At 28.7% G+C, this 14,120-nt stretch overlaps 3 protein-coding genes across 4 annotated transcripts in view; 1 reads left to right on the forward strand and 2 right to left on the reverse strand.

Moving 5' to 3' along the window:
- Positions 1 to 101: 101 nt before the first annotated feature.
- On the reverse strand, positions 102 to 3,840 carry LOC108686084 (putative leucine-rich repeat-containing protein DDB_G0290503). Its single transcript, XM_018191164.1, has 12 exons — positions 3,538 to 3,840; positions 2,898 to 3,394; positions 2,588 to 2,785; positions 2,375 to 2,509; positions 1,951 to 2,153; positions 1,691 to 1,853; positions 1,305 to 1,596; positions 971 to 1,203; positions 720 to 863; positions 497 to 661; positions 332 to 438; positions 102 to 219 (listed from the first exon to the last, which is right to left on the reverse strand). The coding sequence occupies exons 1-12, from the start codon at positions 3,635 to 3,637 to the stop codon at positions 102 to 104; spliced, it is 2,355 nt and encodes a 784-aa protein (XP_018046653.1). The 5' UTR covers positions 3,638 to 3,840.
- Positions 3,841 to 5,536: 1,696 nt separating this feature from the next.
- LOC108686122 (protein phosphatase PTC7 homolog) lies at positions 5,537 to 9,843 on the forward strand. Its single transcript, XM_018191225.1, has 5 exons — positions 5,537 to 5,983; positions 7,813 to 7,992; positions 8,093 to 8,291; positions 9,171 to 9,427; positions 9,741 to 9,843. The coding sequence occupies exons 1-5, from the start codon at positions 5,734 to 5,736 to the stop codon at positions 9,788 to 9,790; spliced, it is 936 nt and encodes a 311-aa protein (XP_018046714.1). The 5' UTR covers positions 5,537 to 5,733; the 3' UTR covers positions 9,791 to 9,843.
- A 2,116-nt stretch (positions 9,844 to 11,959) lies between these two features.
- Positions 11,960 to 14,120, reverse strand: part of LOC108686115 (derlin-2) — a 3,340-nt gene continuing 1,179 nt past the window's right edge. The window contains exons 4-7 of one of the 2 annotated variants that reach the window (XM_018191217.1): positions 13,950 to 13,957; positions 13,703 to 13,825; positions 13,403 to 13,566; positions 11,960 to 12,367 (exon numbers count right to left, since the gene is read on the reverse strand). In XM_018191217.1, the coding sequence (XP_018046706.1) occupies positions 12,265 to 12,367; positions 13,403 to 13,566; positions 13,703 to 13,825; positions 13,950 to 13,957 (398 nt within the window). In that variant the 3' untranslated portion in view covers positions 11,960 to 12,264. The remainder of the gene's footprint in view (positions 12,368 to 13,402; positions 13,567 to 13,702; positions 13,826 to 13,949; positions 13,958 to 14,120) is intronic. The other variant, XM_018191216.1, reaches the window with a different exon arrangement.

Below are 14,120 nucleotides of genomic sequence, written 5' to 3' on the forward strand. Positions count from 1 at the left end.
ATATATATTTATATATATTTATATTTATACATATTTGTAAAATGTTAATTTATAAAATAATTCAAGATAAAAAACATAATTATTATGTTTCCTAATTATATTCATCTTACTGTAAAATGAGTAGTAACTTGAAACTCATGTTGTTGATTAGATAACGTTCGCTTGTAATTATATGGGATATTTGTACTTTTTTTTATTTTCTCCAAAGACAATTTTTCACTGAGAAAATTAAAAAATATTTAAACATTAGTTTTTAAATTGTTGTTAAATTTGTTAAACATTAGTGTTTAAATTGGTTTTTAAATTGTTAAAATTGATTCAAAATAATTACCTTGCCAAATTAAATTTCCTGTAATGGGGATCAAATTTATGCTCATTTTCGACGTAATGAACATCTCTCAATGAATTAATAGCTTCTTCATTTTTGTCAAATGCTATCTAGATAAATATTCAATTGTATTAACATCAACTATATCGCACATTCGATTATCATTACCTGTGTAAAATTTTCGAGATCTTGGGCGCGTGCTAAAAGTCGATATTCTCTTTCTTGTAAAGCCTGCTGCTGCACTTCAAGATATTTAATTTTTTTTTGCCATTTCAGGCGTTCTTGATTTGCGAGTGTAGTGGCATCTTGGGCTGCTTTTATAGCAGCTGCTAACTATAAAGTAATTTTTTATTTTTCTAATGTATTTTATTTCATAGGTTTATCCTTTTACCTCTATTTTTGTAAAGTTATCCGAATTACTTTTAATTGTCTTTAAAACTTCATATTGCTTCTTTTTAGCTGCGATCACTCCTTTCTCCTTCGTTAAAGTCTTTAGTTGTTTCTCTTGTTCGTTGAACCAAGATTCTCTCAAAATCTTATAAAATATTGCATATAAATATAATATATATAAAAATATAAAAATTTTTTAAATATAATAATATTCACACAAGTATTAATTATCCATATTAAATGATTACCTACCTGTAAATGATTACGCTCCCATTGTACTTTTTCTTCAAACATTTCTTTTTCATGTGACAAAGATTGTTCTCTTTTTTGTAATGTTTCCAATGTTTGATTAAGCTCCACACTTTTTTTCTCTAATTTGAGCATTAATTGTGTAACGTGCGAATCTAATTTGTCTGCTACTTTCATTATTTTCTCGTGTTCTTGTTCCAATAATTTCTGTTGCTTTTTGATTTCTACATTTTGTACTGTAATAAAATTAAATAAAGTGAATAAGCATAAATATGCATGAAGCATGAATAAAACTATGAATTATTTAAACTATTTATATAATAACATCTTAACATACTTTGCATGTCTTCCTCCTGATTTTTTAAATAATATTCTCTTAACTTTACACTTTGGTCGTCCCTCTGATCAGTCTTTTCTTGCACAATTTTTATATTTTCTATAATAAAATCAGCTTTTTGTAACAAATCTTGCAAGTCAGTCTTGTGAGCCGCTATGGTTGTCATAGCTAAATTCTCTACCTCTCTCATTTTTAATATGTTTTCTATCGTGTCAAAATGCTCTTTTTGCAGCAGTCTTACGTTTTGAAAATGGCGTTCATAAATTTCTTCTATAAATTGTGTATGTTCTTTCTAAATAAAATAAATCATGTTAAACATTAACTTTAATTATAGCAATATAATCAATGCCACACTGACAATTTTTAAGTAATAAAAAATTTTATGCCTTTAAATTCTGTACTTCTTCTTTATAAAATGTCTCAATTTGTACTTCATTGTTTTTCAATTTTTCAATTTTTGCTTCATAATTTGTCTCTAAACTCTCAAGTTCTTGCTGCATTTTCTTTTCCATTGTGTTTGTTCTTTCTTCCAAGAATCCTATTTGTCGTCTTTGGAACAATTGTACATTTTTGAAAAAGAAAAGAAATATTTTAATATATATGTGTATGTGTTATTTATATATATATAAAATAATGAGCTACTTACTTATATGACTCATCTAGAATCATTATCTCATTTTTATATTTTTCATTTAAGTTATGTAATGTTACCGACAAATGAGACTTTTCTAATTCTAAATTATGAATTGTTTTTTCATAGTCTATACTTTTATGAATTAAAATATTACGTACATCTTCCAAATTTGTATTTATATCAGAAGTAATTGGAATAGCCATGGTATTGGACTGCTACAAGATTAAATCTTAATTAAACTTTTGAAGCTTTTACAGATATTTTCTTCAGAGATGCCAAAGGGTCTATGGATTATCAGCATTGTGATCCATTGCTAATGTCTAGTAATGGATCCACAATGAAACCTGCAAATCCTTTAGCATCTGAATAAATCTTAATTGCAAAATAATCATAAATATAAATTTTTCTTATTAAAATAAGTAACTTAAAGACTTACTTTAGCATAATTTTCTTCAATTTCCTGTTTCTCATATTCATTGATTTCATTCTCTTGATTATCTGATAAATTTAACAATTTTTTTTTTTCTTGTGGCAGTAATTTGGTTATCATTATCTTATCATCTTGTGGCATCTGAATAATGAATAATTATTGTAATAAATAATTAAAACAATAATAATATTTTTATCATACATCAATGATACTGCTTACTTCTTGAATAATTTTATCAGAACTAGCTCTCCTATATTTGCTAAACAATTCTTCAGTAGGTGTTACTCTATCCTGAACGTAATCACTACTTTTTTTATCTTCTGATACTTTTTTAGATTCCAACCAATTTGGTAAATATTCTTTAATTTCCAATTTCTGTTTATCAAGATCTGGAGATACTGTATGTGTTTCTATTGGCTTTGAAATAACAACAGAATTATCAAACATGAGTAGAAAACAAAATTAATAATATTATCAGACATTAAAAATATATGCAAACCTAATGATTTATATTATTTTGTATATTTACAGTTTGCTTAGCTTGATTTGATGTTGTATCCAAGAAAAATAAACCTAGAGGATCATTAATGATCTCTGAAGTTCTTTTGCCTCTACGAGATTCTCTTGTTCCAAAAGATGTTGGTGCATATGTCGAATGCTGTGATTGTGTCTTAGAAACTTCGGCTGAATGTTGTGTAACATCCAGTTCTAATTGTACAGATCTTTTACTAACTGATTCTTTCAATGGTAATGAAGTATGAATATCTCCAAATAGATCTTGCATTAATGACAATTTTTTTATCTTATCATCCGATTTTAGTCTCTCAATTTCGGTAGTATTTAATGCAGACATCAAGCCAATCTCCTTTTCATCTGACTTTGAATCCGATAACAACTCATTGGAAGCTTTCTTACTAAACAAATCATCCATTATACTTCGTTTATCTTTTACTGTTACTGGAATCTTTTGCTTCGATGACAAATCTTCCTTATCGGCTAGCAAACTAACCAATGGATCATCCTCATCTATAAGTGAGAAATAATAAAATAATTTATACATCTATAAAATTAGCTACAAAACGCTACAACTTTATTAAACGCTTCCAAATGTGTTTTATTCAGATAAATAATTTATAAAATGTATATTGATTAATATTTTTTAATTGAACCTGCAAATGTAATTCTTTTTCTGTTATTTTCAATGGATGGATTTTTTCTAAATGCATTATTGAAAAGTTTGTCATCCATGCTATCTATATCCTCCATCATTTCTACCTTTGACCACCTTTGACTTTTGATTATAGGCTTGTTCTTTTTAGCTGAATTTTTGTACCAGAAGAGAAAAGGAAGAAAGATAAACTAGTACAAAAATTCAACCAAAAAGAAGATCTAAAGCGGGGAGCACAGATTCTTGCATAATGCATAACACATAAGGCGTAAGAAAATGAACCAATCAAAGAACTTTTTCTTAGTCTTGCTCACACTTTCGACTCATTGCTATTCCCTTTCTAGTAGTATAAGCTCTATAGCTCTATAGTACACTCATCCAAAAAGTTGCAATCATGGAAGACAGAAACCAGGGGATCGATTCTGTATCTTACTAAAATACTGATAATTTCATTGGTCAACACCTAGTAAATTTGCTTGTGTAATTTTCACCTTGTTTGAAGATACAGAATCAACCCCCCGGTTTGGAATACACCCTGGAATCGATTCTGTATCTTCAAACAAGATGAAAATAACAAAAATTACAAATTTACTAAGTGTTAACCAATGAAATTATTAGTATTCTAATTAGTTCGCTCACTTTTGTAATTTTCACCCAGGATCAATTCTGTATCTTGAAATGAGATAAAAATTATAAAAGTGAGCGAATTTATTAAAATATTGATTATTTTATTGGTCAACACTTAATATATTTAATAATAAAAATCAATACGTGGTTCAAATATTAAAACAAATAAATTATTATTTTTCTAATTGTAATATGATTAAAATATAAAAAAAATGTTCACTACAAACATCTTGCGTTGTGGTTATGGCGTTTAAAGAAATTTATTCGACTTAATATATTTGCTCACTTTTAGTAATTTTTACCTTGAGATCGATTCTGGGGATCGATTCTGTATCTTGAAACGAAATAAAAAAAGTGAATGAATTTACTAGAATACTGATAATTTTATTGGTCGACACCTAGTAAATTTGCTCATTTCTGTAATTTTCACCTCGTTTCAAGATACAGAATTAATCCCTCTGTGTAGACTAGTGTCATCAAATGGAAAATATCCAATAGAGTTTTAAGCCTTAAGCTATAAGAAATGGACGAATCATAGTTAAGTGAACTTCTGGAATTCGATTGGTTGATTTCTTATGGCTTAAGACTTAGAACACGTATTGCAGGGTAGCGCATAATAATAAAGCATAATGGGTCTTGTACAGTAAGCCATTAATCCTAAATCAGAAGTCAGAAGATAAAAATTGACGATTGTGATTGGTCAATTTTTAGCTTCTGATTTCTGATTTCTGATTAGATATGATAGAAGGTCCATTAAGTTGTCGCGTTACATACTCCAACACGCTTCTACTTCTTCCAATCGTAATTCACTCAATTGCGCTCGCTTTTTTATGCTGACGCTCGACGCTCATTTTCAGCATTAAAATAAATCGTTGTGGCATAGGGGCCCAGAAGCCCTATTCTTGAAAAGTATCGCATACGAAAAATCAGACAATGCTATAGTATATGTAATACATACTATAATATTTCCCTAGTTTTTCGTATGCGATACTTTTCAAGAATAGGGTCCCAGGGCTCCTATTCTAATAAAAAGTATCGCATATAAGGGCCCCTATTTTTGAGTAGAAACGTATACGAAAAACTAGGGAAATATTATAGTACACGTAACGTATACTATAGTATTTCCTTGGACTTTTGTATACGTTTCTTTTCAAGAATAGAGATCCTTGTTCGCATTGCTCGAAATTCCCCAAAATTTTTGAACTTAAAATGAGATAGATATATATTTGATTGTTGAACAGAGAGAAAACGAAGATGTTGAGTGCAAAAAGTGTAAGCAATGTAAAAACAGACTATTCGTGCCAGTTTCGTATCGCACAGAGAGAAGAGAGAGAGAGAGAGAGAGAGAGAGAGAGAGAGAGAGAGAAAAGAAAACGAGAGAGAAAAAGGATGGCAATAACATCGAAACGATTGTGAGCTGTGAATCGGCGAGATAATTGTGAGCCGGAAAGTGAAACGGAACAAGCAAAAGGAATGTGTGCCGTGATGCTGTCGACTTCGCTGATGCTGATCACACACTGGTTCTCGTCGTCGTCATCGTGAGTGGTGATACCCGTGAGTCAAAATTGCGATGCAATCCATCTACTGGACTGGACGATTGCTATCACGCGCGCTCTGGAATGGCATCGCGAGCTACAGCTCTGCGTGCAGTAGTGAGCAACAGTCAAGCACGGCTATCGTGAGCAGCAGGCGCCACGAGGCTTCGCTTGTCTCCGCCGTGTGCGGTTTTCCGAAGGACTTTGCCTGGAGCCGGATACGTAGGGGCCAGTTTGGTGACGATGCCTGGTTCACTGCTAGATTCAGGACAACTGAAGTCATAGGTGAGAGCAAAGAGCCTGTGACCACATTTCTCTAAGCTTACATTATGCATACTGGAAGTTTGTTTCTTCTAGTTGCATCTTCAAGTTTTCTCCATGTCTTTCTTTTTTTCTCATGCATCTATTTAAAAATCTAACAAAAGACCTAATAATAAGATAAAATAGCTAAGGGAATATACTTTAGCCTAATCTATGTGTTCTTTGCTTCGTTTTCTTGCTTTTTATCTCATGCCTTTCTTCCTTTTTTTTCTTTGCAACCGTTTTAATAACAATTGCATTTCTTTCATGTATTTCTTGTCTCTCTCAAAATCATCAATTTTTATCTCGGACATCAGAAAACTAAAAAATTAGATAAGATGCAAAAAGACAAAAAGTAAACAAATAATAAAAAGCATGAAACAGAAAACAAAAATATATATTGTAGATTAGGCTTTTAATTATTTTTGATTTTTTTCTTTTCATCTCTCTTCAAATCTTGTGTGTATTGTTGTTTCAATCTGATTACGGATGATTTATCTTATACAGCTGGAAAAAAATGAACTGAAACATTTTACAATTGTGTAATATTTATGTGTCATATTTGTAAGTAGGTGTAATTGTAAAAAAACCAATCACAATCAAATATGAAGAGAATATTTAACTATGATAGATCAATTCTTGCAATATACTTATATAATTATAGAATGGGATTTATATTTTGTTTCTAAAAGGACATGAGAGTTTCTTGATAACAATATAAAATTTGTGAATCGCTTAACAGACAAGATTTCAAATATGCTATTGGAAAAAAAGATTTATTTTTTTAACTATATTGTTATGATATTTACTATACTTAAAATAAGTGTACATTCATTGGACCAAAAGAAAAGAAAGCACAGAGAGAAGAAAAATATGAAAAAAAAGAATATAACTTTAAATTTAAATAAAACTATATTTTTAAAAGATGATAAGATACATATATATATATTTTCTCAGGTGTCTCATGTGTAATATTCAGTTGAACTTTTTGCTATACTTTTTGCACTTTCCTACAATGTTTGTCCTTTTTTTATATAAATAAAAAGGCTTCTAATATACTAAATACTGAAAATTTAAGAACCTATAACTTTAAGGCTCAGCTGTTACTTTGACTTTAAGCGAGGCTTAAAGCTCTCTCTGTCTCTATCTCTTTAGACTTTAAAATGAGACAAAGAATTTTAAGTCTTAAAATTAAATAAGTCTCAAAATACACAATATTGATGCAACCAAACCTAAGTGACTTTATCATCATTAATTCTTTCATAAATCATTAATTTTTTAAATTTATTTTATATATGCTGATTTTTTTGCTTTCTTTAACATATGGACATTATATGTATACATTTTATTTTATAAAAGTTTAATATCTTTAAATAAAGGTACAAAAAAAATAAACATGTTTAGTTTAATTTTTTAATATAATTTTTGCTTCAAATAAATAATTATCAAAATAATGTTAGACATTTATATACATATTTATTAAATATAAAATATTTAATTAATTATACCTCATGTATGTCTATAAAAATGCATAATTACTGTACTTTATTGATATAAATATAGATTATTTAATATATATATAAAGTACTTAATAATTTAAAGTTAACAATTCTATGTATAGATGATTCTTATTAAAATATCCAGATTTTGCTTAAAACTATATAATTATATTATGCATCATACATAACTATATGATATATATACATTTTTTCAATTTTTAATTTTTAGGTTAAGTTTTGTACATGAAAATATAAAATTGACCAGCAGTTTTTTCAGATACTTGCTTTATACGGGTATTATTTGTTATGCTTCAGGTGTGGCTGATGGTGTAGGAGGATGGCGATACTACGGAATTGATCCAGGAGAGTTTTCTAATTTCTTAATGAGAACGTGTGAAAGACTAGTCTCCATGGGTAGATTCACACCTACAGAACCAGCTGGTTTATTAGCACGTAGTTACTATGAATTGTTAGAAAATAAACAACCAATATTAGGTAAACAACTTTTGCTTTCAGTAAAAAAATTAGAAATAAAAGTATTCAGAAATGTAGTTCTAAAATTATTTTATATATTGATTATCTTTTTGGCATATAGGTAGCAGTACCGCGTGCGTAATAATTCTCAATAAAGAAACGAGCAGCATTTACGCAGCCAATATAGGAGATAGCGGTTTTGTAGTCGTACGAAGGGGAGAAGTAGTACATCGGTCCTCAGAGCAACAACATTACTTCAATACTCCTTTCCAGTTGTCATTGCCACCTCCAGGACACTCTGATCTAGTACTTCGCGACAGGTAGATTATTTATTATTGTATATATATATATTGATATATTCTGCTTATATCTATATATCTTATATATGTATCTGTATATTTTTATATATTTATGTTATATATGAGAGTGTTGTGAAAAGTTATTTTTTAAGAGGTTACACTAGTGTAAAATTTAAAAAAAAATCGAAAAAATTTGTTTGGTTTTAAAAGTAGTTTGAAATCTGTAAAATATAGGAACAAAAGGTTTTAAGTATAAATTCGAGTTAATTTCTGAGTTACAGAGCCTACAAAATTTGCACTATATGATATAAAGATGTTGTAGAATTTTAAATGAGTTTTTTTTGAAATCTTGTTTTTCAAAACGGTGTCGAAGATTTCTCAGGATGTACATCAAATTGACTTGAATTTTGGTTTTTTATTATCCTTATTATAGTATTCTTTAAGCATTGACCGAAGATTTTTATCATCAATATCATTATTTTGCAAGATACTAATAAATTAGTTAACAATATTTGTGCCAAAAGTCAAATCAAAAGTTAAAAAAAATTTTTTTAATCAAATTTTAATAAATTTTGAATAAGCTTGGTCAATACTTAGGGAATACAAATACACTTCACAAATACACTTTTTTTTGTTTTTATTTTATATGATACAATATGGCGGAAGCATCGACTGATGCGAAAAAAATTGATCTTTCGTAATATTTTAATAAATGGTGTTAAGATTATTACTTTTTCCTTTCATTTTGCATATTTTATACCTTCAATGTATACTTGAATAAGGTACTAAAACACAAGTCTGCAGCTTTTTTATTTCTTCGGTAATCCACACTTAAAAATTATCTATTTTTATGCTCACACCGGTCTAACCCCTTAATAATTATATTTCCTTTCTTTTCAGTCCAGAATCCGCCGACACTTCGAGTTTTGGTGTCGAGGATGGCGATGTGATCCTTCTGGCAACCGACGGAGTATTTGATAATGTGCCTGACCAGTTGCTAGTCACAGAGATGCGTAAAATTGAAGGCGAAAGAGATCCAACGAAAATACAGTGCGTCGCTAACACGATAGCATGGATGGCACGTCGTTTAGCTTTTGATGCTGCCTTCATGTCTCCGTTTGCTCAAAATGCCCGTGAGAATGGGATCGATGCAATAGGTATGTAAAAAAAAAGTATTAATTGTTTATGCCGTATTTTAAGTAGCATTTTTCGATAACAAAAAAACCGCTTTCTATAAAAATATCTTTAAAAGTTATAAAAGAAAGTTGTCATACAATTTCTCATTATCTCTCCTCTTCTCCTTCTCTTCCCTTTCTCTCATAGAAGAAATTTAATATTGAATGAAAATTACTTTTATTCATTGCACTTGGACTTAATTCATTAATATAAATAAATAAATGTAAAAAGTTTAAATTAAAAAAAAAGACATTTAATAAAAAAGCATGGAAAGATAGATTTTTAATCTTTCAGGTGGTAAACCAGACGACATCACGGTGCTTTTAGCAACAGTGGCGATATGATAAAAACAATAAGAAACAAGTGTACAATAGAGCCCTGATGATCATTGTATTATAGTCCATGTCATTGCGTATATGTATTTAGTTATACATCATTATATTAATCCTATTACACTAATCATTTATTATTTAAATCGAAATAAATGGTTTTATAAAATCATTTCTTATACTATTCATTATTATTTTCTTTACAATTCTTTGATAATTCTTAACTATTAAATTCAAGGAATACATTGTGCAAAGGAAAAACATCTTATGATCCTGGAAGCCAAAGATATAAGAAAAGATAAATATGTGCAAATTTAATAGCGTTTTTCGTTGGCAGAACTGGTGCACATTAAAGCTGTTATACATTAACCTAATCTGATATCTCAATTAATAAAATACTCAATGTATATTTTATCAAATACCACAATAAAATGTAATGAGAATTTCGCGTAATTTAATTCATTTCTATATTTTTATTAAACGTACATTTTTATGTCGATTTGTGTACGGCTTTAAAGTGCACTGAGTGCATATCAGCTCTGCCAGTGAAAAACGCTATAAGAAATTAAAACGATATAGTTTAAAGGATTTAAAATCCCTAAGAATCTTAGAAATTGAAATTATTAGAACTATTAGAACAACGATAATTATTCCTCGCAATCGTGCGGGAGTCCAAATTTCTTATTTCTTTGCTTAAATCAATCCACTATAAAATATATTTGCATTAACATTCAGAGGTGACCTATGTTAAAAATTCACAACTGTTTAGCTTAAGATAACTCATAACTGCACATAACACTCACGAGAATCACAGAAAAGTTTAAATTATATCCAAGCTAATTATTAATCGTACTTGGAAAAAATAATCCACCTTTCCTAAATGAGAGAAAAAAATTTCAAGATGCAAAATTACACTAAAACTTAACTCACACTTTAAACAATTCTTTGTATAGTAATTGACTATATAATAGATTAGTCCTAGAAAAAAAACATTACCTTTCCATCATTCTCGTAATGAAAAGGTAACGAAAAAACGAAGCGACAGTTATTAACTATCAATGCAAAATCTCCGTTGTATTCATATAGTACATAATATACACGTATGAACAAAGTGTAGGAAGTGTATATATATATATATATATATTATTTTTTCAGTTTATATTTAACGATTTGTACTTTGTAGATGTTATCTATAAATTACACTTCGCTACGATAATAAATATAAATAAATGTTTTAGTATAATTTAAAATAGTCTCCTTGTCACAATGGCATTGTTTTTCTTTCTTTCTTCCATCGATACTTGCAAGAACTATGAGCACGATTAGTATATCACAAAATTACCACCGATCGCAAATATCTTACAAAAGTGACATTTTCAATATAATAAATCTAATTAATTCGCGAGTGGAAAATTACAATTCCCGTGTTGAACCGGAAGTTTATTTTCTAGCGACAGATAGAGGTATAACTCTCGGAATGCTAATTCAGTTGCACTCGCGTATATTAAAATTTTATTTCTATCGAATTAGAGAATTTTAAATTCTGCGGCAGATATAAATCTGCGGGATACGACAAACTTTAATATTTATTATTATTAAAACATTTTCGGTACATATGTTTAGAATGAAATAAGCTACTATATACGACATTAGGATCGTAAAATAGCTTATAGATTGAAATATCTAATAACAAAATTACTAATCTTACAATTTAACTCATTTCAAACTTAATGAAGAACCTATGGTTGAAAAACAAAATAAAGTTTGCGACATTCTATTCGCGGTATTCTGAATAAAACAATTTAATTCATATTTTCTGCAATAGTACTAGAAGCGCAACACTTGGTTTCCAAAGCTAACATCAATAGAATCTGGATTTTGTACAAGTAAAACACATATGAATGTGTAAATGGAATTTAGGGAAATCAATAAAGTTAATTGATTATTTAAGTGCGTTTTTCTGTAGCTTCTTCGACTATATGCAGAGTGTATAAATATTCGCGCGTTTTCTCATGTCTACAAATTCCTTGAGAAGTTAACAATTATATATAGATACTATAAGGGTTTAAAAATTTAAAAAAATAATAAATATAAAAGAAAGACCAATACTTGGTTTGTAGCTCTTTCTTTTATATTTATTAATTCCTTGAAAAGTTTGATTTTCCTTCAATGGCAATTTGATTATTATTGAAGATTATTAATCGCAATCTTTAAGTAAAATCTTATATAGGTATCGAATTTTTATAAAAAAAATATTAGCTTATGCTTTTATTATGTTTTTCGAAAGATCTTTAATGAAATGAAATCGCTCGATCTCTTATACACCCTATACATATATTATCTTTTACGTGTTTCTCGTTATACATCTTTGCACACAAACCCAGGCACTAAAAATTGTTATACATAATTCGAAAGGAACAATGATAGCAATGTTCTCGGATAATTTAACGCAAGAAACAGCATTAAGAAGAGAATGCTGAATTTTTCGATTATTGTACATTGGCTTCTTGTCCCCAATTGAAGCCGCCTGGCCGGTCTTCTGGTGGTGGCATATAATCTGGATCCTCAGGATATGCATCAAACAAAGTCTTTCTAAGAAAGAAAAATTATATTATTTTTCTCATCATATCATATAATAGTCTATCGTTTATTTATCGCCATCCGACTTTTGAGATATTTCTCGCTAAAGGAAGCTGAATAAAATTATCGGATTTTCTATTAGATTAGCTTGAAATTAACGATTGCAAGTGATTTAGCACATCGAATGTATGAAAGAAACATACATAAAAAAAGTTTCATTGCTTAGGCTATTATTAGCTATTAGCTATTTTACGCAATGTCCTAGACAATGAATAAAATAGATTAATTTTGATCAAAGTAATGGAATCTTTTTTATGGTTTTTTTGGAATCTTTCTACCTGGTTATTTTTTTTTTTTTTTGATATTAAATCATTTGTAAACGTTAATTTCAAATTAAATTGACGGGAAAATATTGAAAATATTGCAATAAAAAACCAGATTTGGATGAAATTATACTACTTTTAATGCGATTTTTAACATGTTTCAGATCAATTTGAAATAAACGTATCCACATGATACAACACTTAAAAAAATACAAGAAAACCGCATAAGAGAGGTTTCATTGTTTAGGCCAAAATCTAGCAATTTCACCCATTCTCTTTTGCTCGACAATTTAATTAATAAAGCTATAATTTTCATTTTAAATAATGATCATAATAATTAGGAATACACTGAATAGTAAAATTATCGAACATCAGATATTGGATATTCAGTAGGGCAATTATCCGATCGGATACCGAATATATTTCCTTGAATATATATATATCTTGGATATCTGGAACAAAACTTCCAAAAAAAAGCAAGGAAAAAGTAGTTATAATAATTTTTTTTATCTTCCCGTGAAAAGAGAAAGAGGAAAAATGAACTGTGCAAGAAATTCAACTAAAAAACATAAATCCAACCGGATAGCCAGATATCATTAATAAATATAAGTACCGGATAATATCGGATACTTCCTGAATATCCTAATAATCATCTCTAATAATATAATCACATAATTTTAATGATCATAATTTTAAACTTAATTTTAATGTTAAGTTTGCTTACAATATTTGAGGAGTTTTTAGAATTCGGAAACCACCTCTTATCCGAGGAAATACATCCTCCGCGAAATAGTAAGTATGCCCTACTGCCATTCCCACAAGATCAACCCATATTGTATTGCCAAGCAATACAGAGAAGCCTAACAGCACCCACGGTAAATACGGAGCCTAAAAAAAAAGTTATGAGTAATTGTAACATAACTATTTATTAAATAGAAGTCAGAATAATAATGCAATAGCTAATTACACAATATTAATAAAACAAAAATAATGTGTGATGTATATTTCCTTAAATTGAACCTACTTGGAAGTTTAAAAGTCCGAAGAAGTTCATCCTGACAAAAGGATTTCGTCGTGACCACACGTACACCAACATTATTGTGAATGCATGCCCCAGGAATAGCAAATTGACGAAGAATGCAAAAGTCTATGAATAGTTAAGGAAACAAGGGCAAAAATATTCTTAAAAAAGATATTTTTTAAATGACAACATTAATAATTATAACTATAATTACCATAATCATAATTATAATTACCATTGTAATTATTACAATCATACTATAAATTACATTACTATAATTATGAACATTATTATACACACAAGTGCTGTTAATTATAATTGTTATTAAGACAAAAAAGTAATTTAATTTAATTGTAATAGAATATTAGTATTCCAATCGATATAATATTATAATATAATATTATATAATATAATATAATAT

The sequence above is a fragment of the Atta colombica genome, unplaced genomic scaffold, assembly GCF_001594045.1.
Source record: "Atta colombica isolate Treedump-2 unplaced genomic scaffold, Acol1.0 scaffold164, whole genome shotgun sequence".
In the NCBI taxonomy this organism is placed as follows: domain Eukaryota; kingdom Metazoa; phylum Arthropoda; class Insecta; order Hymenoptera; family Formicidae; genus Atta; species Atta colombica.